Source organism: Eublepharis macularius, chromosome 1, assembly GCF_028583425.1.
Source record: "Eublepharis macularius isolate TG4126 chromosome 1, MPM_Emac_v1.0, whole genome shotgun sequence".
NCBI classification, from domain to species: Eukaryota; Metazoa; Chordata; class Lepidosauria; order Squamata; family Eublepharidae; genus Eublepharis; species Eublepharis macularius.
In genome coordinates, this window is record NC_072790.1 from 9,060,667 (window position 1) to 9,083,203 (window position 22,537).

General features: G+C 45.2%; 1 protein-coding gene across 3 annotated transcripts in view; it reads right to left on the minus strand.

Moving 5' to 3' along the window:
- Positions 1–22,537, minus strand: part of MACROD2 (mono-ADP ribosylhydrolase 2) — a 1,366,388-nt gene that overhangs the window by 157,333 nt on the left and 1,186,518 nt on the right. For all 3 annotated transcript variants that reach the window (XM_054984023.1, XM_054984014.1, XM_054984005.1), the window contains exon 9: positions 13,450–13,531. In XM_054984023.1, coding sequence (XP_054839998.1) covers positions 13,450–13,531 — 82 coding nt within the window. The remainder of the gene's footprint in view (positions 1–13,449; positions 13,532–22,537) is intronic.

Consider the following 22,537-nt stretch of genomic DNA (forward strand, 5'->3'; position numbering starts at 1 on the left):
TTGGGCCAGTCACAGCTCTCTCAGAGCTCTCTCAGCCCCACCCACCTCACAGGGTGTTTGTTGTTGTGTGGGGATAATAATAACATACTTTGTAAACCTCTCTGAGTGTGCATTAAGTTGTCCTGAAGGGCAGTATATAAACCAAATGTTGTTGTTGTTGTTATAGTTAGATGCTTTTGTTTTCAGCTCTTTGAACGGTGCAGCCGTGTTAATGCCACACAGGAAGCAGATCCCGGGCCTCTGGAGTCCTTGATGATCCTGCTAATTAAGCGTGTTAGGACGGAAAATTTTTCAGCAGGCCACTATTTTATACAGTAAAATCTCCACAGGATGTGTAAAGAGTTCTAAGTACCAGCAGGCTTTGTGGGTATTTTGTTTTTCAAGAGAAATCATTGCATACTTACCCTTTGTGTGTATACCATGAAGTTTTACATAATTATAGATTATCATTATCTGCCCCCCACCTTTGCAGGTGGTACCTAATGGTAGAAGGCATGTGTGGGGCCAGATGGAGAGCCAATTAAAGGAAGGCGCTTGTGAGTGGCTGTGTGGTGGGCAGGCAGGCAGGCATGTGCGGGCTCTACCCCTTCTGACCTTGAAGGTCCAGGCACCCATGTTTGCCCAGAATAAGATCCTGGTAGGGAAGTCACCATGTAGTGAAGAACCGAAAGGCATTTTTGGGGCTGTGTATTCGCTATGCTGGCGATGCTCAGGTGCCAGTAAGGAAAATCTTGTAGACAAATCTGTAACAGAAGAGGCAGCAACGTAATGGCGATGCCCTGTTTTAACTTATGCTGCCTTCCACGACTTCTTCCTATACACACCAGGTCTGGTGTGATCAGACTTCCTGTGACGGTTTATATTAATAAGCAGTGCCTCTTTATGCATACTGTACTTCCGAGCCTCAGCATTTGTGCCGTTCCTTTTCCTCGGTTGCTTAGTTACAGCCTCCTAACTCCCTTGTCTCTTTAAATGCAAAGTCCGTTTCACAGCTTTTGAAGCCATTCCAAACAGAAATCCTTAGCAGTCGATTCCGAAGAAGTTCAACACCTTTGCCGTGGCTGAGAAGACTCTCATTTATATTCTGCCTCGCTCCATCCCACAGCAGAACACTCGTGCCATGATCAATGTAGTCTGCTATGTAAGAGGAAGCGGCCATTCCATATGCATCCCGACTAAAGCAATATTGTTCCACTTTATCTGGATCCAACAAGAGACTCTGTGAAAGATGCTATGATTGAAAAATAAAGTCACTCTTGCTTCTTTCCCCATAAACGTTCGAGTGGCAGCTAGACCATCCCACACTTCTGAGAAATTGCAGGGTCAAGACAGGGGTGCTGCTCTTACTTTGGAGTGGGATCCTGTTCTCCTATGATGGTAGGACAATAGGCAGCAGTATATGGCAGGTCAGTTTCAATTGTGTCAGCATACTGTGGGCTCCAATGCCTGGCGATAGAAGCAGACCGGGTTTCAGCCCTTCCTGGACTATTGGTGAGGGGAAGAGAGCAAAGTGATGCAAAATCAAAGGTTGTGTCGCCAGAATTGCAGAAGCATTGTTGAAAGGGGAGCTAGAGAGACACCGTGCTTCTCATTAGTCCATGCATTTGGAAGAAGGTGGACATCCAATAAAAAGATGTTTCACTCTGCTCCTTCCCCGAGTCTTTTTTTGGTGCCACTAAATGACATTTTATTCAAACGAACTCCTCCACAATCAAGAACTGCAAACAGCCCAGTAAAAATATTTTACATTCAGTGAGGTTATGCCTTAAACACAGGGGGAGTTTTGACCCTTGGAAAAAAAATGTTTAGCACTCTGACACAAATGGACGAAGAAGGGTGACTGAGCCTGGTCATCATGGGTGGTGCCTCTGGAGGAAGACTCACAGTCGGCAGCAAGCTGAGCACAGGCCAGAGCCTGAGGGCATCCAGCCTGGGTCTGCTTGGAGGGTCTCTGGAAGATGGGAGTCCCCCTGAGTGCCTGGTAGGGATGAACTTCCTGAGGACTCCCAACATCCCAGCAATGTTGGCCTGCGTTGGCAGGTGCAACCACACAGGGGAGGGTGTGCTGTTGGGGTGAAGGGCCAGCATGGAGGGCGGAGCTTGGGATGGGGTCCCTGGCTGGGACATACATTAAAAGAAGTCCGGAGATGCAACTGGAGCTGGCTGGGCACAGAGCAGGGGAAATGCAACTGAGAGGGGGAAGAATCCAGAGGCTTTGTAACTAGCCTTTCCCAAGTTGCAATACGGTTGCTGAGAACAACCATCTGCCTCTGCCGATTGATGGCGCCACGTGCAACTATGGACGGGTGTCCCCTGCCCAGCTTGCGGTGGATACCAATGATGCTTCCTTTTTGGGGCGCCATGGTGGCAGCCGCGCCTGTGGTTGCACCAGCCCCACTCACCGAGCATACAGCAAGGTTCTGTTTCCGTGCCAATTTCCAATTTTACATGTCATGTCATGTTATGTGATGTTAGTGCCTGATAAGGAAAGGACATTTTCAAAGCTTCATGAACCTAGCCCTTGTGTGTGTGTGTGTATGTGTGTGTGTGTGTGTGATATTGTGTGTGTGTGTTCAAAATGCTTATTTTTGGTAGTCTGTTTACCCTAAAATGGCGATTGCAGAGCATGAATTCATTCACAGTGTATGCTTGCTATAATTCAGTCACAGCATTGCTCCTGAAAAAGATTTCTCTGCCTGGGTAGCTGTGGAAATGAAGGCAAGCCTGTAAAACAAGCTCACTGCCTTCCCACTGGAGGTGGGTGCAGACTGGAAAAACACAATGGGATGATGGTCTGTGGTCCGTGGAGTTTCACGGACCATGGATCATGAACTTTTCTCGACCCGCGGACAGGTTTGTGGGTTTGTGGTCTGTTGGTCTATGGTACTGTTTCCGGGGCCTGGAGCAAGGGGGGTTAAAGCGCTCCCCACACCACTTGCAAGTGGCGCCAAGAGCGCTTTAAACTTTAACCCCCCTCCAGCTGTCTGGCAGGGAAGTCCCCGCCTGTCAGCTGAAGCAAGGGAGGGTTAAAGCGCTCCTGGCACTGCTTGCAAGTGGCACCAGGAGCACTTGAAACTTTTTAAAAAACTGAACTAACAGACTGACAGACCAGCAAAAAGTTCGTGGGTCAGGGTCTCCACAACCCCCAGTTCACAAACCACCAACCCGGGCCAGTCCATGTAAAATTTAGGTCCGTTTTCCGGTCCAAGCCCACCTCTACTTCCCACAGATCTGAAGTTCAAGAAACTAGGCCATGACCCTGCAAGAACACAACCAGGGCTTCCCAGTTGTGGGCCGTGGAATGGGTCTTTCTTGACCCAGCACGCTCAGTTCTCTAGATCCGGAGAACACACCCAGTTGAGGAAAACGACCGGGATGGTATGGTTTGCAGGGATCAAGACTTCCTCAAAGGAACAATCCTTTAATCAGAAAATGTAACTTGTTGAGAGCGGCACAAATGCCTGCTCTCAGTTTCCAGGAATGGCTATGAAGTAAAGGCTCAGAATCATGAAGGAATACTCTCCTCTTTACTGGGAACAGTCTGGGAACCAGCAGCAGGCGCGAAAGGCATTGCGCTGCAGCAGAAACCAGCCCACCTGCCAAAGGAGGAAACCATTACTTCCTCAAAGTAAGCAATTTGTAAAAGAGAGTGAAGATTGGTACTACTGCCACTGATTTTACCATTCTGTTACCAGAAATTCCCTACTAAGACCTAACCAGAAGGAGGGAGACAAAGCCTCAGGCCTTACTGGACTGCACCAGGGGTCAGCTCTGCTGAGCCCAGTCAAAAAGTTAGGAAAGGGAACAGAGGGCCAATTGGCCCAGGCACTATTTTCAGATTGAAGCCAGAAACACCACACAGATATATATTACACTAGCCTAGTATCTGTGCATCACTACGGTATTTGACTATTTTTAATCCAGTTATAATATTTATGGGTATGTGACATTTTTTGGTTTGGGAGGGGGGTTGAGTTGGTTTTGTAGTATAATAGCATAGTACCCGAGCTTCACAAAGGTGTTTGAATAAAGCGAAGCGTGTTGATGCTGAAAACTGATGAAATGAATTTCAAAATGTGACATTTATTGAAGAGATTTTTAAAAGGAGAAGATTGTAGTGCAATAAATAAAGTGAAAAATACGTACTTTTTTTTCTACTGAAGGACCTCTTTGTAGACCTCATTGGTGGTTTCCCCCCACTTTGGAGCCCCCACTTTGAGGAGAAGCTTGTGGGCTGGGAAGCCAGGAGGGTTGAGCATGTTGAGGAACTCCACAGGGTAGTGGACTGCACCATCCATTTGCACCACTGAGTCCACAGATCTGTACTCCATTTCTGCCCCTTCGAGGGAGTTAAGTGGTGTTTCATTAATGATGGCAGCCTTGTCATTCTTGGGGGTCAGAATGGCACACTTGCACAGCCAGTCCATGGACTTCTCTGTGATAGTGACGATATCAGGGTGTATAGTGGCAGTTAGGTCTGCTAGGGTCGTCACTATTGTGCCCAGGCCTGCAGGGATGGTCACCTTTCCCTTGGACTCAGGACTTGCTGCTACTTGGCCACTGCTGCTCAGTGCACTGCAGGAGTACGATGTGCATATTTCTTTGCTGCATCTCTAAGTTGCTTCCTCCTTTTAGCCTCGGTATATCTTGCACAACATCTGCCAGGAGGCTTCTTGGGGGCAGTAAGAGGTGATGGCTGCAAGAGGTGTGAGGTGGAGTTGGACTGAGGGAGGGGTGGTATGGTGGGCCCTTCAGCAGGTTCATGTGAGAGTTTCGCATTGAAATGACCCCTAGAAAGGTCATGCACCATCTCCCCATGAACATTTAAAAACTCAGCTGCCATACTGACTTTTATATAAAATCCCTTTTCAGGAGTCTCGTACTGTCTTTCTTCAACTGTCTGCAGTTTCCTTTGCCTGATTTCCCCCCTCAGAACACAGAGTCCCACAGCTGACCCATCAGCCTGCCAGCCACACAGGAAAGCCAGGCCCCACAGGGAGATTGGCAACCCTAGAGGGGAGGTGTATTTTTTACCTCAGGACACGTTCAATGACTGGGACGTCATTGAACGTGTCCTGAGTGCTGCATGTGTCCTGCCTGCAGTTTAGAATGTTGGGCTGATGGCCAATCAAGGCCGCATATGCAAATGACCTCAGGGCGGAGTGGCTGAGTTGGCAGTTGGGGGGGGGGGATGAGCAGCCTGCCAGCCACACAGGGGAGCTGTATCCCTTTGGGAAAACACATTTGACCCCTTTGACCCCCTTAGGGGGAGAATTTCTTAAAGTCCCTTCTTAGTGAGCCTCTACACCCCAAAAGGAATGCCCTCCCCAGATTTCACACTTCTAGGTCCAGGGGTTTGGGCTGGGCATTGATGAGTCAGTCAGGACACTTGTCTTTATATATATATAGATTTATTAAGAAGGTGAATAAAATACTAATTTTAGAGAGTGTGTGTGGTGTTTTGCCCCCTTTATATAGGGTTGCCAGGTCCCCTTACTCTCCTGGTGGGAGGAGGGGGGACCCGGCATTTACCTATCAGATGGTTTGCCAGATCCCCAGTGTGAGGGAAGGGGAGCCCCCACTCCCAGCCCCCTTCCTCAGCCACCACTCACCTAGCTGCAGGGGGAAAGGCATAGCAACCGCCCTGCCAGGGCGTACTCCTAGCATGGCGCGATGACGTCATTTCTGGGAGTGATATCATTTGGCAGGCCCTAGGGTTGCTCCCGGACTTTACGCTGGGCTGATCTGGGCCCCCAAATGGGCTGAATTAGCCCCTTGCAACGCCAGGGAGCCCTCTCAGGGCCTGCATGGTGACATCACTTCCTGGAGTAGCATCGTTGCGCTGCACAGGGAACTTGCCCCAGGAGGCCCCTTCCTGTGCCTTTCTGCCTGCCAGCCAGGAGAGTGGTGGAGGGGGAGGCTGGGAGCCGGGTATCCCCTCCCCCACACTGGGGGGGCTGGCAATCCTACCTATATATGACTTGTATGTTGCTGCTTCCTTGATTTTCTCAGTGTTCCCTTATATGTTCACTGCTACCAAAGGCTCTCTCTTGCCTTAGTCTTTCAATTTGACTTACAGTATAAGACGCCTTAGCTATAGATAGCAATAGGACAGAACGATCAACTGTGACATAAAAAAGGGATCCTTTGTGCTAGAAGACACAGGCATTTTACTGAATCAGGCATTTTACTGAACCAGCAATAGAATTTAAGTATTTATGCATAATGATTACAGAGTATTAATAAAATCTGTTGTTTTCAGAATAGGTTCATAAGGTTGATGGTTTCAAAACAGGTATAGTTCCTTAAATGTTTATTCGCAGACCCAGTTACAAAGGCTAATGTTCCACCCACTTGCCACTTAGGCTAAAAATAATAAACAGAGTCAGCCGCAAAGACGTATTTCTCTCAGTTCCCACTTAGGCTGAGTTCATCCACAGAGGAGAACATGCAGACTTCTTCCCTCAGCTCTTCCCTCACAGAGTAACACAACTGTCTTCTCTCACCACTCAGACTTCCACACAGATTCACTGAACTACGCAAACACAACTAGACTAATTTCTCTCAGCACCCAGACTAAAAACTCCCATTTTACTCAGCCCTCTGGGGTCCAGCTACCTTCCAACAACAGTCCATTTCACTCACCCATCCAGCTCTCTTCCTTCTCAATGCCTGTACTTCTAAATATAAATTCAAGAACCCCACATGAACCAGCAGAAACAAAACACAAACTATTAAAACATTCCAGTGTGCAAAGAGAAAAGGAAAATAACAAAGAGCTTATTTAACCTAATATCTAAACATATCTGACATGACTAGGGTCGCCAGGACCCCAGGGCCCAAACTGGGGGACGGGGGTCACGGGGAGGGGGGTATGCACATGAGAATTTACTTCCAGAGGACTTCCCTGTCACTCTAGGAATGAAGTCATTCCTGGCGTGACGAGGAAGCCCCCTGGAGCATGCAGGCGGTCTTCCCAGGCCCGTTCCTTACGCGCGCACACTCCCACCGGGGATTTACATCTGCAGCTGTGCCATGCCCCCAAATCACCACACCGGCTTCTTCCTGAGAATCAAAACTGAGTTCAGATAAGCTGATTGGGTGGGATGCTCTCAGCCAGGGGTTTCCTATCCTCCCCCTATAATGGTTTCTCACTTTGCACCTGGGCAAATAACAAGCCCGAGCATCGCTCTGGAGGTGAGCTAACTCACAACCCACCAGCATTCCCCAGACACATTTCAACTCATGTTGAAACGAGCTGAAACTCAAGCAGTACTCAATGTTAACTATGGCCCAAGCAAGCGTGTTCTTCAAAACTCCAGGCACCACCTGAAATTTGGCAACTCTAAATACCAGGGCTTTTTTTCTAGGAAAAGAGGTGGTGGAACTCAGGGGGTTGCCCTAGGAGAAAATGGTCACATGGCTGGTGGCCCCGCCCCCTGATCTCCAGACAGAGGGGAGTTGAGATTGCCCTCCGCACCACATGGCGCGGAGGGCAATCTCAACTCCCCTCTGCCTGGAGATCAGGGGGCGGGGCCACCAGCCATGTGACCATTTTCAAGAGGTTCCGGAACTCCGTTCCACCGTGTTCCTGCTGAAAAAAAGCCCTGCTAAATACTAAAGTGCAAGGTTAAGCTTCGACGGCCTTCAATATCTAGAATGACTTTGCGGGGGGGGGCGTTATTAATAAACAGGGTTGGGAAGAAGCATTATCTACGTCTCCAGCATCAAAGCCTGCTCCCTTCTCAGAACACACAATTCGCTTTTTAAAAACTCTCTTTCCTTTGTATCTTAAACTTCCTTTGAAAAAGCGTTTCACTTTTCCTACAAATACTAGAATAGTATCCTACCAATTCAGAAAGGCAGGAATATTATTGCTGTTTAAAACATCCCCATTTTCCACTTTATCCACATGTACAATATGAATTAACACATGAACAATGCAGCACAACATTCAAGAATCCCTTCTGAATATAATCTGAATGTCAAAAGCTATTGTTGGGAGCCAAAGCACTGACCCTGCGCTTTGACACGGAACCACACAACCGACTCCATTGTACAAAACTGCAGGTTCTTCCGGAGATAGAGAATATCTTGACAGTGCAGAATAATTTTAAGTGTCTTTATATGCAAATCACAGTGAAGAAGCTGAACAAAGGGAACCATTCACAAAAGAGCAATGAAAAAGGAAGGGGGGGGACAAAATGAAATCATTTAGGAGATATGTTCATTTTCCACACGTTTGTTATTACTTTCGTTGAAAAAATGCAAATTCAGAGCTGGTGAAAGCTGCCGGAGCAAAACCTAGGAGAATGCAAGTTTTCCAGTATTATGGCAGACCAGGCAAATACGCTTATCAATGTCTGCAATGCTGTGCTTGTATTGTGAGGGATATAATTCCTCGAGGGATATAATTTTTTTCAAATCCATTCAAGTCTTTGACTTCCCTGCTGAGATGTTTAAAAAAAGTCTTTAAAAAAAAGATTAATATTACTCAGCTGAATTTGAAGGAAGGGAGGGATATGTGGATAGAGATTCTATGGATGAAAATCTCCCCGGAGACACTAATTGTTTGAAGGCATCTTCGTGGAATGGAATCGTCCTTATGACGCCCGACACAAGCTAAGTCTACAGACTGTCTGCGATTCTTAAAAGCCACTTGTGGAAATATCAGTTGTCTGATTTCTGCCCACTCCCTATCGTCTTTTCTGCTACACCCACGTTCGTTTTTCCCACCCCACCATTTGTCACATTGGCGAAGAAGACTTCTGCCCTTCTGATCATGGCACATATTGCGGACACAGCGGCAAGCGCAGCTTCTTTCAGCTAAAATCAGGCCTTCCCTTGAGATGAAATCTTCTCCCATTTGGTAAGCCACTGTTTACTATTCCCATTTGCACGGCTTGGAATTGAGAGGCAATTTCCGCCTGCAGAAGGACCACAGAAGCAGCACTGGGGAGGGGCTTTATAACTGCGGTGGGAAAGGGGTGGTGAGAAAAATCACGCTCCACAGCCTTCTGCTGGGAAGATTTTGCCCATTCCACTCCATTCCAAGCTCCCGTGAACTTCTTCCAGCAAAATATAACGCCCAGTTCCTTGTTGACATTTGTGTCAAATTTCTTTGCTGCCTTTGATACCATTAATCATTCTGCCTGCCTTTGCTCATTGGACTGCTGTGATAACAACTCTCCCCTCATCTACACTTATTCCTTTATCTTATCTTGACACCTTCCAAAACAGGGATAACTGCTCTTAGTGGTTTTTAGGATGACAAAAAAGCTTCCTTTTACCGGTTAATTACTCCAGGAGCAAAGCACGCCCGACATTACATAGTAGAATGCTTTGTTAGCTGAAGTGATAGCAACTTCTGCCTCAGGGTGGTATAGACAAGATCATACTTTTATTACAAATTAATTAGTTCTGAACTTCCTATCATTAATGCAGTTAATTCTGACCTCAAATTCACTAAAGTAATTAAAATCATCCTCAATATATAGCATGGATCGAAAGGATGGCAAACACACATCTTTTTACTGTGCCTTGACTATTTGTAGGGATGGATAATTATCCCATGTCCGGCACATCTAATATGAACTGCGTGACCCCGAGTGCTGGCCTTCAGCAATGTGTCAGTATGGAGTTGTCAAATAGGTCTAACCGAGCAGGCAGATGGGACAAAACATCTTTGGGGCCAGTGTCAAGGACCTGATAGCCAATAGTAACTGAATGTTCATCTGAGGATTAAAACTTTGATTTACATTTCCGTTTACTCCAGCACTTGAACACTCTGGCAGCAAAACAGATCTTGAAAGGGATACAAATATTATTATTTTGATCATGGGAAAACTTGCTCGGCTGCTGTCCGAGGAGATTGGGCACACCATATCAGACACATCTGCAAAGTGCTTCAGCTTGAACCGGCTTCTCTCACTCCCCCCACATGGAAAAGCGCAGGCTGTGCAGACTGCGTGGGTGGCTGCCTCCGAACAGCGTGCCCCAAAGCCACAGCCTGTGGAAACAACCTTCCAGAGGATGTCAGGGGGACTCCACCAAAGGCCTTGTTGCAAAGGAAAAGTAAAGCCTTTTGGAGTCCAAGGCCATTGGACGGGAGCTGGGGCCGACGGTAGTGTGTGTGGGGAACTGGGCAGGTTGTCAGTGGGCGAAGCTACAAGTGACGAATGACACTTGAACGGCAAGTGTATTTCTCCCTGTTCACTTGCGCTCCACTCAATCCACTTGCCGTTCAAGTGTCATTCGTCACTTGTAGCTTGGCCCTGTGTTTCATATTCCATGGTTATGTTTCATTGTTCTGAACGGTGCAGTCAGCACTGTTTTATGAGCCAACCTGAGCTACCAGGAGCAGTGGGGAAGACAGGGTATGAATACAAAATTAATAAAATTAAGCATACTGGTGGCCAGTGTCTCAGGACTCTGACTGTCACAGTCAAAGCCAGGTCCAGACTCCGTGGGAGCCTCCAGCCAAACATGGCTAGAGGACAGCAGTTGGGAGGGGGGAGAGATCTTTAAAAAGGGCACACTTCTGCCTCTGGCATTAAACACTTGTTCCAAGTGGCCTATACGGTGTGGGGCCAAGGCTGAAGTCCCTTTGTGCTCGGCAACAACCGTGACTTGTAGTTACATGCCTCACAGAACAGGGAGTCCAGAGAGATGCTTGATGCACACACTTCTTTTCGCTGATGGCGGACATTTCAATAAAAATGTAAAAGAGAAGCAGATCCAAAACATGAGCAACACGCTAAAGAGGGCACAAGAGAGGTTTTCTTAAAATAAAAAAGAAATAAAGAGAAAACGGGCACTGCTTTAAATAATAGAAGATGACATTCCTAAAGTGGGTTGGGAAGAGCTGTCCCGTGGTACTCACTCAGACTTACACTTCCATTGGTTTTCCAGTTGAGTATGAGATAATTTTCTGGATGTAATGAGTGCAATCGGGGGAAATGCATGGGGGAAAGAGATTGTTATTCCACTCTCAGTCTCAAGGTGAATTATGCATAATCCCTCTAAGTCCCTGCTCTTCCCGTATTGTAAGAAGGAGATTTTAAAGGATCTTTGAAGGATTCAGAAAAAGGATTCAGAAAAGACCATAGGGCTAACCAGCTAGCCATACTAGGAACTTAATATGTAAATAGCTTTTGCAACAAGCATCTGCTAGTCGTTGGGTTAGTAAATGCCCACATAAATCATTGCTGAGAAATAGCAGCTGCATCTGGGGAATGTATCACGTTCGACATCATTTCCTCCATACCATTGCATCTCCTAGGAACAATTATGTCAAAATGTCTGAATCAGTTGCTAGTGTGCATCCAAAAAAGAAGGTGGAAGGAAGAAGAACTGATTATATTTAGAGCACACCAAAGGAGAAATCATGGCCATTCCTATCTTTCGACACAATAAAAAAAAGGAATCGTTAGTAACCAACCACAGTTCTTGGAGAGTGATTTTCTATACACAATCATAGAAACAGCTGTCATCTCATTTGTCACTGAGTTATGACTCAGACATAATGACAAACCACAGTTTGTGCTAACTATGGTTTGGATTCCTTATCATATTTGTGTTCTTGATGTTCCCATAATGAACACAGTATGGTCTGTATTCCGGGCTTCTTCACCCACTTTTCATCAATCTTCGTATGCTCTCCCAAACTATTCAGCTTTGTCCCTCGCCCCTAAATATGAGCTTTGTCCACAAATTTAACTGCGTATCATAATAAAAGCTTTGGGAGATATTTTTAACTGGATATATGAAACACATGTGCTGCAGGTCAATGACTGTATCCCCAGATGGTAATTTTCTTTAATTTAAAAGCAGAGTGAGGGTAGAAATGGAGGGATGACTATGGCTGAGGAACTTTGGGAAACTGTCAGTGAGGGATATCGGAGGGATTTCGTTCCCTGCAGTAGCCTATAAGGACAATTAGGTAACTGCAGTTCCGTGCACTTCAGTAGCCTATGTGAGGACAGTCAGTTCTCACTATGGCCATTTCCCCCATGTCCTAAAAATAGCGCTCCATTCACTGAATGCTGTTGGCCTTTCTGCATGATTTCCGACATCACCGTTTCCAAAACGGATGGAGGCAGTTTTGATTCCATTTTCGTGGCGCCACGAAAACGGAATCAAAACTGTCTGCATCCATTTTGGAAATGGTGATGTCAGAAATCATGCAGAAAAGCCAACAGCATTCAGTGAATGGAGCCCTATTTTTAGGACTTGGAAATGGCTCTTATCTCACTATATCTCACCGTGACAGTTTGTTCGATCTACGGTTTGAAAAACAGCTGTTTAGGATTCAGTTTTGTTGTTCATTCCCAAACCATAATGGCGGTGTTCTGATAACCTCAGACTTAGATGGCGCGTAACTTATAGACTGAACATCTTCTGGTTTGTAATGAACCACAATTTGTCATGACATTTGAATCCCACAAAATGACAAACTGCAGCTTATTTCTTTTTCACAAACCAGGCTCCTAACCATGTTTTAGTTCTGATTTGGAATCCTCGTAAACAACACAGTAGCTGTTGTTTTGTCATTTTTGTCACAACAGAGTGCAATTTGTTACCAAGTACATATTTATTTATGTTATTTGTGCCCTGCTTTTCTCTCCAGTGGGGACCAAAAAAGGCTCACGTCATTCTCCTCTCTTGCATTTGATCCTCACAACATTCCGAGTCAATCAGCTGAGGCTGTGTGACTGGCCCACGGTAAGAAGTCTTCAGTCTACAAGCCCTGTACTAGGGTTACCAACCTCCAGTGGGGGCAAAGGATCCCCTGCTCCCAGCCTCCGCCCCCCACCTCTCACCTGGTCAGCAGGTGAGGGTGAAGGGCGTGGGAACAGAGCTAGAAAATTCACAGCTCCAGAATGCTTCTGTGTCATACTGGGAATGACTAAATTTGGGACAGATTTTTACTGGATCAGCTCCCGTCACGACCTGTCACTTCCACGCCATGCCAGGAATGATGTCATTCCCCACGCAAGGTGGACGCATTCTCCAGCCTTTGAGTAAATCCCCCTCCAGCCCACCCCAATGACCCCCTCATCCCCTGCTTTCAGCCCCGGGGGGACCTGGCAGCCCAACCGTGTAGGGAGGAGCGTGGGAGCAGCTTGTCCGAATGCAGCCCTGCCATGCAGAGACGTCTGTCAAGATATACTGAACTATGTTTGTCAGCTGCCATTTAAAAAAACAGGCACACTTGTGCTTCTGTATAAATGTGTGCTCTAACATACTCATCATGAAAACAACGTCTCACGTGTTTTATCAAATGATGATGCTATACTAACAGATATGCCACATTTTCAAATTTTGTATACCACTTGAAAAATGTTAATACTACAATAAATAAATACCTATAAAGAACACAATGCATGCATGCATTTCTGTAATATTGAGTAGAAAATCTCTTTTAAGAAAGGGAAAAAATGAACATACCTGTTGGGAAGAACTCATTCATTTTCTTCTTGTAAATCTTGTAGTCAACCTCCAAAAATACACAAAAAATGACACGATCCATCTGTATGAACAAAAAATATTCATATTTCAGTTAAATACATGTTAAGTAAGATTTTTTCACTTAGTATGTAGCAAACACCATATTTATTATAACACATAGGTTTATTTGCACGTGGGTAAAATATATCAAAGTCCAGAGTTTTTTCTGAAGACCTGCCATCTCCCAGAAAGGATGCAGGCCCACATATGAAGAAGGCACCACTTCCAGCAACACAGAGGGATGCCACGCCAGAGAGCTGATTTCACATCCCTCGACATGTTATTGGCAACGACCACTGTAAACATACTCCTCCCATTCATAGGGTGACAAGAAACATGCCTAGAACGAAAGAGGGCAAGTGGCATTATCGTTCCAGGACAGCTTATGGACTATTTCAATGGCGCCCCTGTGGCGACAACCAATAGCACCCCTTCTCTATCTCTCCCCCCCATCAAACCCTAGATGGGCTCTTGAGTTAGAAGGAGTTTCAACCTTTGTTCACTCTATCCAACCCTATCATCAATCATTTCTTACCCTCTACCTTTTTCACCCCTCTGCCAGGCACTCTCAGAGATCCAGAAATGCCCAGTCCGCTTCCAGATTTTGAGGCCTTAAACCATAGTTGACGTATTTTTATTAATATTTATGAACACATATAGGGGTAGACTTGCAGCAAGCCTTCACAGTGTCAACTGGCACCTGAAATACTGGTGGGAGGAAATTGGGGGTGGGGGGGCCGAGAATGAGCCAACATCATGTCAGTGTGCTGATGTCACCTCCCATAAAATCATGGATCCTCTAGGATTTTCAAAAACTCTACGGCTTTACCATATAATGTTTGAAAATCCTAGAGCATCCAGTTACTGCACTTCTGGGTTTTTCCAGAAGTGAAGTCAATGCACTGATGTCCTGCTGGTGCACCAGGGCCAGCCCCTTTTTTGATCTTGGGGTTGCTCTTAGCTGTGGCCTGGCAACCCTATATATAGACCACGGTGTAAGAGCCCCCTGTTGGGACAACCTCTACAGTTCACAACATTCTTCCATTCCTAGAACTTTCTCTCCCTTGTTGTGCCTTTTCCCTCTATTGGCTGCCCCTGAAGAAGCATGAATTACATACCCACACTTTCCTACAATACTTTATAAACCAAATATCCTTCACAAACTGACTTTGAATGTCCATGCCTGCACTCTTTTGTGACTCTACACACCCTCTTCTTGGAAGTTTCACAATCTTCTAGTTTAATGAGGAAACTTTCTTGAAACTGAAGCGTTCCCCAACCCCAAGGAACTTCTTAAGTGGCCCCTGTATATATAATCTCAATATGAGTCAATTCCTTCCCAATGTGCGAAGAAAGTGTCCTATTTTAAGCGTACATAAAATACTGTGATGACAGCTTAGATCCTGTGTTTATCTGATTGAATGGCATGTGTTGGCAGATAGTAAATTTGAAATTAAACCATATTCCAGCATCCTGCCAGTCAGGGAACCTTTCATCCAACAGACCCAGATAACATAAAGTTGGAATTCATCTGTGGAAAGTAGTACTTCTTTCCTGCACCACCTCTAAGTCAGGACAAATAACTGACTTTTTTTTTTTTAAAGGAAGATTGCTTGGATGCTAAATCACAAAAGCTGTCGAGGACCCCTGGGACTGGCTTTTGTAATTCATGTCTGATTCCACAGAGAAAATCTTCTCTCCCTTGTGGCTGCAAAATGCCAACTTGATTAGACGTTTCACGCTGCCCCCTTTTTACAGAGGGAAATGGAGACGCTTCTCTGACCGGACCCATCAAGTAGCCAGGACAGACACTGCTGCAAGCCCCAGTTCCTTCCACAGCCAAGAGTGAGAGAGCCGGCCGTCGGAGCGAAAGGCTTAAAGACTGAGGCTCAAACATAAAGCCATTGTGAATCGTCCTTGATTGACAGTTCTGTGTTCTGGAGTCCAGGGCTGGAAGCCTTTCTACTCCCCTTCCCCCCCCCCACCTTAGGCTTGATTAAATTTTGCTTGCTTCACAGCTATGAATAAGCAGATGAAAGGGACCATCAATGAACAGCGCTGCAGCAGAGAAAGACGGAAGTTCAATTGCATTAGCTTTTCACTTAGAAGGCGGTTTCACAGCTCCAGGCTGTGGATCATATTGATCTTTTCTTCTCTGGGGCCTTTAGTAATTCACAGACCCTATTTAAGATCTGAGCGCTCCTCTTCTTCTGGTTTTTGTAACCCAGAATTCTTAACTGGTTTTGGCAAATTTCAGGTCCCTTCCTAGTACGGTGGGATGAATATGTTTCAAAATGGACCAATCAGATATTTAAGTGAGATGTTTAAATTTTGCAGTGGAAATGGGCACAATGACCCTGAAAATCACGTTTTGTGGCACGCCGTTAGTATGTGGAATTATAATATCCTCCTCAAAATGAGGGTAGAAGAAATGCTGGGTAAAGAAGCTGATTTTTCCATTCTCTTTCATAAATATCCATATTTTTGCCCCTTCTCATTCAGGCAGAGAGGATTTAGAGAGAATGAGGTAAAGGGCCTCATTCTTAGGTAGGAGGACTAGATGCTTTGGAAAGTCAGGGCAGTCTTTTCAAGGTCCTCTGACAAGAAAGGGTGCCACTGCCTGCAAGTATAATAACACGGACATTTGCCAGTTGAGGAATAATGGGTTGGAGATGTAATAATATGGGCAGTCTATGCATGACCATAGAGCCCCGTGGCGCAGAGTGGTAAGCTGCAGTGCTGCAGCCCAAGCTCTGCTCACAACCTGAGTTCAATCCCGGCGGAAGCTGGGTTCAAACACCCAGCTCAAGGTTGACTCAGCCTTCCATCCTTCCAAGGCCAGTAAAATGAGTGCCCAGTTTCCTGGGGGTAAAGCGTAGATGACTGGGGAATGCAATGGCAAAACACCCTGTAACAAAAGTCTGCCAAGAAAACGTCGTGATGCGACGTCCCCCCCATGGATCAGTAATGAATGACTCAGTGCTTGAACAGGGGACTACCTTTACCTTTTCCCCTTATGCATGACAGTATAAAACTAGGTCTGGGGCCTGTCTGATTTGAAAAGGAAAAGGGTGCTCAGAGGGTGCTCACACCCTCAAGCCACAACTTATCCATCTCCACTCTAGCCTGTTCTAAGGAATTTGGCACCATTTGGGCCAATTTCAGAATCTGCACATTGCATTCAGACTTGGAAATGGATAAAAGAAATTGACTCTCCAAATTCAATACCTGGACCCAAGCCCTGTAGAATTTAGCACAAAATATCATTCATGGCGGCTGTGATCATTCAGTGCATCAGGGAAAGAACTTGACACATAAATTAATGTTTGACCTTTTGATTTCCCTTAACGATGTACTCTTAGCCACTTGGTGAATTCCCTGTTATTCAAGGAAGCTTATTCAAATGATCTTCTTTACCAAGGAATCTCTGATAACCTTCCAAGGAACCCCAGTCTGCCCTGAAACACTATATAAAATCCACTGCTTGAAGAAACCATCTTCCTTATTATTATGTTTCCAGACTGGCCCAGGTACAAGTCCTGGCAAACCCTGGCTAAGATTAAATCCTGATTTTAATGCATAAGGCCAGTGAGTCTAAGATAAAACCAAGCACTGAAACAGAGTGGATCTTCTCTGATTGCAGCTATGAAAATGACCATACCTTGAACTCGAGATGCAAGAACAGTGACTTGTCTGGGTGATACAATTGTGCATTATGAGAATTTTGCAATAAACATGCTTTCTAGGTCAGCTCCTGAGTCGATAGCCTCGATGTTCCCTGGCAGAGTTCCTCGCAAACCTAGTACTGTACCAAGCACGTCTGCACGCAGCTGCTTTTGCACCGCTCAAAAACGAAATCCCCTAATTGACTGGAGAAGAGGCAGGAGGATCTCCCAGAATTACAGACACTCTGCTAATTAAGTTGACCGGTTTGTTCAGAGCACAGAATCCTTTGCCGTTCATTCTCCCTTTGCACTTGCTCAATAAAATGACTCCTTTAAATGACTAATATTGGATAAAATACATAGCCTGCTTTTTGTAACTGCGTAGTCAGCAGCCATGTATGTATTCAAGATGGGATTTCACATGTCATTTTTTAAAAGTGAAGGCAGCAGCAGTGAGTGGCGGTGGGGAGACGATGGCAAGGAAGTAAGTTTTTAAAAAGTGTAATCATGTAAATGGACACATCTCATTTATGACGGAACAGCTCGCCCAACTGATAGCTCTCTGCTGGTGACCGGTAAGCGGGATGCAGTCTGTACTGACAGGTGTTCAAGCAGGCCTACATAAAACATGTTCTTGTACGCTAGAGAGAGCTCATTCTATGAAATTGCAGCAATATCTAAAAAGAAGTGCTAGCATAAGCTGGGGGACTGATTTCCTTTAGAAGGCTATAAAGACTTGACTAAATTGATATGGTCCCCCACACATTCACAGAAAGACACATTGGGTGATAGGCCTGATGTCTGAACTGAATAGGTTTTATATTTGTTCTAAATAAAAGTTTTTCCTTTCTAAAGCAGAACGGCACAAAGATATATCAAGAAGGGATCGGATGTCCTATGGTACTCCTGGTTAGGAAACACAACCAGTTGGATCTTACCAGGGCTTTTTTTCAGTGGGAACGCAGTGGAACGGAGTTCCGGAACCTCTTGAAAAGGGTCACATGGCCAGTGGCCCCGCCCCCTGATCTCCAGGCAGAGGGGAGTTTAGATTGCCCTCCGTGCCGCTTGGTGGCGCGGAGGGCAATCTCAACTCCCCCCCTGTCTGGAGATCAGGGGTCGGGGCCACCGGCCATGTGACCATTTTCTCCGAGGGCAACCCACTGAGTTCTACCACCTCTTTTCCCAGAAAAAAAGCCCTGGATCTTACACATTGCAAGCACATTGGCCCTTGCCGATGTGGGTGTTCCTCATCTTGCTCGTCCTCCAGTAGCCCCCTTTGAGCCCTCAAAAGCTAATGCCATGGGGCAGAAGGAGCTGCAGTGAGGAACAGGGGATCAGGCAAAGTCATATGCCAACTCAAGAGGGAGCTACAGGTCATTTTGCTCAATATCCCCTCCTCGCTACAGCTCCTGCTATCATGGCCTTTGGACCACAACCTCACTTGAGTCATCATAGCATCACCATGTTGGAAGTCAAAGCAGCTTCTAGCAGCAGAAAAAGGAGGAAAAGGTGTGAATCACGCTGTTAGACTCACAGCGTACACCCCAATATAATCTCTTTCAAATATCCTTCTGGTAACCATCAAAGAGAATGTGCCATGGAGACCTGGATTTAGAAGCAGGGGCCACCTGGGCACAGGTATCAGGGTGGGCATACCTCTGGGTATATACCCCTGACTATCTATCCAACAGCTGAAATGAATAGTACAAACTATCACTTGTAAAACTGGCAACACAAACCCAAGTAGCCAACACTTGGTTATTTATTTTTTTAATTCATAGGAAAATTTACATTGGTGTCCATTTAACAGTTGATGCACATGTGGATGGTTTTCGATACCATTCATCACTACTATAAAATAATTGGCGGCGATGGAAAGTGCCTTGAAGTCATAGCTGACTTACAGCAACCTCCGGTGGGGTTTTCATGACTAGCAGAGGTGGTTTTGCCATTGCCTGCCTCTGTGATCCTGGTCTTCCTTGGAGGTCTCCCATCCAATTACTAACCAAGGCCGACCCTGCTTAGCTTCTGAGATCTGATGAGATCAGGCTCACCTGGGCTATCCAGGTCAGGGTATAAGTAATTGGACATTGTGAAATCAATAACTATTAAACCTCATTAGCACTGTTGCTGTTTTTTTTATTAGTAAACCCAGTAATCTTATAAATCTGGCATGCAAATCATGCTTTAAAATCACAAAACAGATAGCAAATGAAATACATATAAGGTGTTTAATGGTTAAATACATGGAGAGGTGTGCAGTGAAATTAATATGAATGCAACAGGTTAGATGTGGCCAGCTTTTTTGTTCCATTTCAGCCAATTCATCTCCTTATCTCAGCCCCCATGGCTTATGTCCTTGAAGATCTCATCATGATGATCACAAACAGAGCATGTTGGAAGATTAGAGCATCCCTCCCTCCCTTTTTCACCAGTGAAAAACTGGCTGGATGCCTTTTGTTCCTCTTCTTTCCAACAAATGGCTGTTATTCACTTTAAAATTGTCTTCAAAAGAGACTGGATCAAGTCCATAACAATGCCATATTGCATTTTCTTATCAGTAAATATTAAGTAAACTTAACATAGGTCTTAAATCCTTGAGAGCCAACAGTCTAATTCTGTCTAAACTTTCTTCCCCCAAATTTGAGAGCTTCAATAAAGCCAACACATTCAAGAGAACATGCTCTTGTTTCCACATTCCCTCTGACAAGTTACACAGGCTATGCCCATACCGTGACCCCGAAAGGAACTGAGATGCAATACAGAAAAGCATTTTTTAATGTAAACTCATTAGCAACTGTACTTGTCACTAAATAATTGCTAACATGAGAAACTTGCTGTATCTTTCATATTTATCCCATTTACTACAGTTTTGGTTCAAAGCCCAAGGATGCCAAAGGGGGCCTTTTGATTGACTTTAATAGGCCTCGGGTCAGTTCTATTTTTTTAAAATCTAGGCATCCTGTTAAGTTTACAGCATATGACAAGCTAAATTATAAAGCATTTTAAAACCTTAAACACTTTAATGACACACTGCAGCAAAATTTTCTATTCACTGGAGACTTTAGCCCTCAGTTATTGTCAATTATCAGGCAACGGAGGGCCTAGCAGGAAAGGGCGCCACTCTAAAGGAGCAGGGGGGGGGGGTCAATTAACAATGGACTTCTGCACTGCATTAAATCTGAAAAGAAGAAAGAATATTTTACATTGACTAAGATCTGAGTCTTTTAACCCAGATATCTTTATGCAAAGCTGAATGACCCAGACCTAGCAGATATATCCAGGGCTTTATTTCAGCTGGAACGTGGTGGAACGGAGTTCTGGAACCTCTTGAAAATGGTCACATGGCTGGTGGCCCCGCCCCCTGATCTCCAGACAGAGGGGAGTTGAGATTGCCCTCCGCACCACCGAGAAGCACAGAGGGCAATCTAAACTCCCCTCTGTCTGGAGATCAAGAGGCGGGGCCACCAGCCATGTGACCATTTTCTCCGAGGGCAACCCACTGAATTCCACCACCTCTTTTCCCAGAAAAAAAGCCCTGGATATATCCAAAACCTGGTGCTGTAGTATCTGTACTGTTAATGAAGATTGAAGCTACAACGATCTGTGCTCACGTGGTTATTGTTAAAAGGGATGCATTTAGCATATACCCACAGAACCATTCTGTGGGAAAGGGTCTGATTTAATCCAGCCTCTGATACCAGGCAAGGCATTATCCCTGACACTCTCCCATCCAAGACAGACTAGGCCACAGGCAGAATGTAGACGTGCCAAAGAATGGTGCAGCCAGATAGCATCACAATAATGATAATTTATAAAAATAATGTATACTTCTCTATCAAAATGCACATGGCACTGTACAATAAAATGGAAGCAATCCTACTATATAAAAGGCAAGCCATATTGGTGACGACTCACTTTTTATACTCGCACAGGCACCTTGCCAAGGACTTTGGCCTCGAGGGCGCTGCAAAGCGTCCACTTGCCACAGGGCGGGAGGGGGGCTGCCAAATCAGTTTTCTAGAGCCTGGTCAAATCCACATTACTCATTCTAAGTCGCATGTTCCCCGCATTCCCCACGCAAACCTGAGTGCCGGTCACATTACCTCATTAAACAGACGCATTTCATTCACATTTCTCCTGAATATGTGGTCACAGGTTTTCAACGGGAGTTTCACGGTGGCCATGAACGGGCCAATGCACAATTTCCTCGTTTTTTTAAAAAAACCACCCCCCTTCCTGTCTCTCCGGCCGTTCCGAGAGTTCCTATTGGCTGATTCAACTTGCAAGTGCTCCGTAGTCTGCAAAAGACTGTTTTTGACTTCATAGCATTGGATTTATTGATTATGCTGTTTCTGAAACAAATCTGGTAGTTTGAAAAATCATTTTGGTGTGAATCCATCCTCAGAACGAACTCGCGAAACTTCCTTTTTAACTGTTTTTTTATTTTTTTATTTTATATTACTGTAATATCAAAATTACGAAATATCGAAATAATGACACTCCAAGGAAGTAAAACTTCAGTAAAATTCAGGCACTGAACTGTCCTGCATAGGAAATGCCCACGAAAGCTTCCCACATGCTTCCAAATTTCCAAAAAAGAAACGGGAGAGAGCCATCAGTGCTGTCAGTGGGGGAAAGAGAGGCATCATTATCTTCAATGATGTTTCTTTATAAGGCAAGATCAAAATAACGGAAAAGTGCGCTAAAAAAAAAATGGGCGGGGAAAAAAGGTCCCGCCCAAAAAAGTGGTTTTCGAGCGGCCGTGTGACCGGAGGGACGCGCGAGAAAGACGGATTGAAAGCAGGAATGTGAACAAAGAGGAAAAAATCGCGGATTGGAGGCAAACGGAAGATATCCGATAAACATGTGGGTAATGGGTGAATGTGGATTTAACCCGTTGTATTTTTTCACACAATGGGCGTTGTTTCTAGTACAAAAATAAATGGCCAGTCCAAATGCTACATGGAAAATATTTAGTAATCTCAACAATACAAAAAGAAAACCAGCTAACTAACCCTCGGTGAAAGCTCTCTCAGACAGGCGAGGTTATTATATAGCAAGAGTTATGATGTTGTCAGGCAGGCTTCCTTGGGCAGGGAGTTAGAAAGTGTCTATACAGCTATTGAAAAGTTCCTGTTTTGATTCCCCACCAATTTCACCTCTGAAAAGAAAGGATGCAGAGCAGAGCCTTAACAACAACAACAACAACAACAACAACAACAACAACATTCAATTTATATACCGCCCTTCAGTATGACTTAACATCCACTCAGGGCGGTTTACAAAGTATGGCATTATTATCCCCACAATAACAATCACCCTGTGAGGTGGGTGGGGAATCAAACCCCGCTCTCCAGATT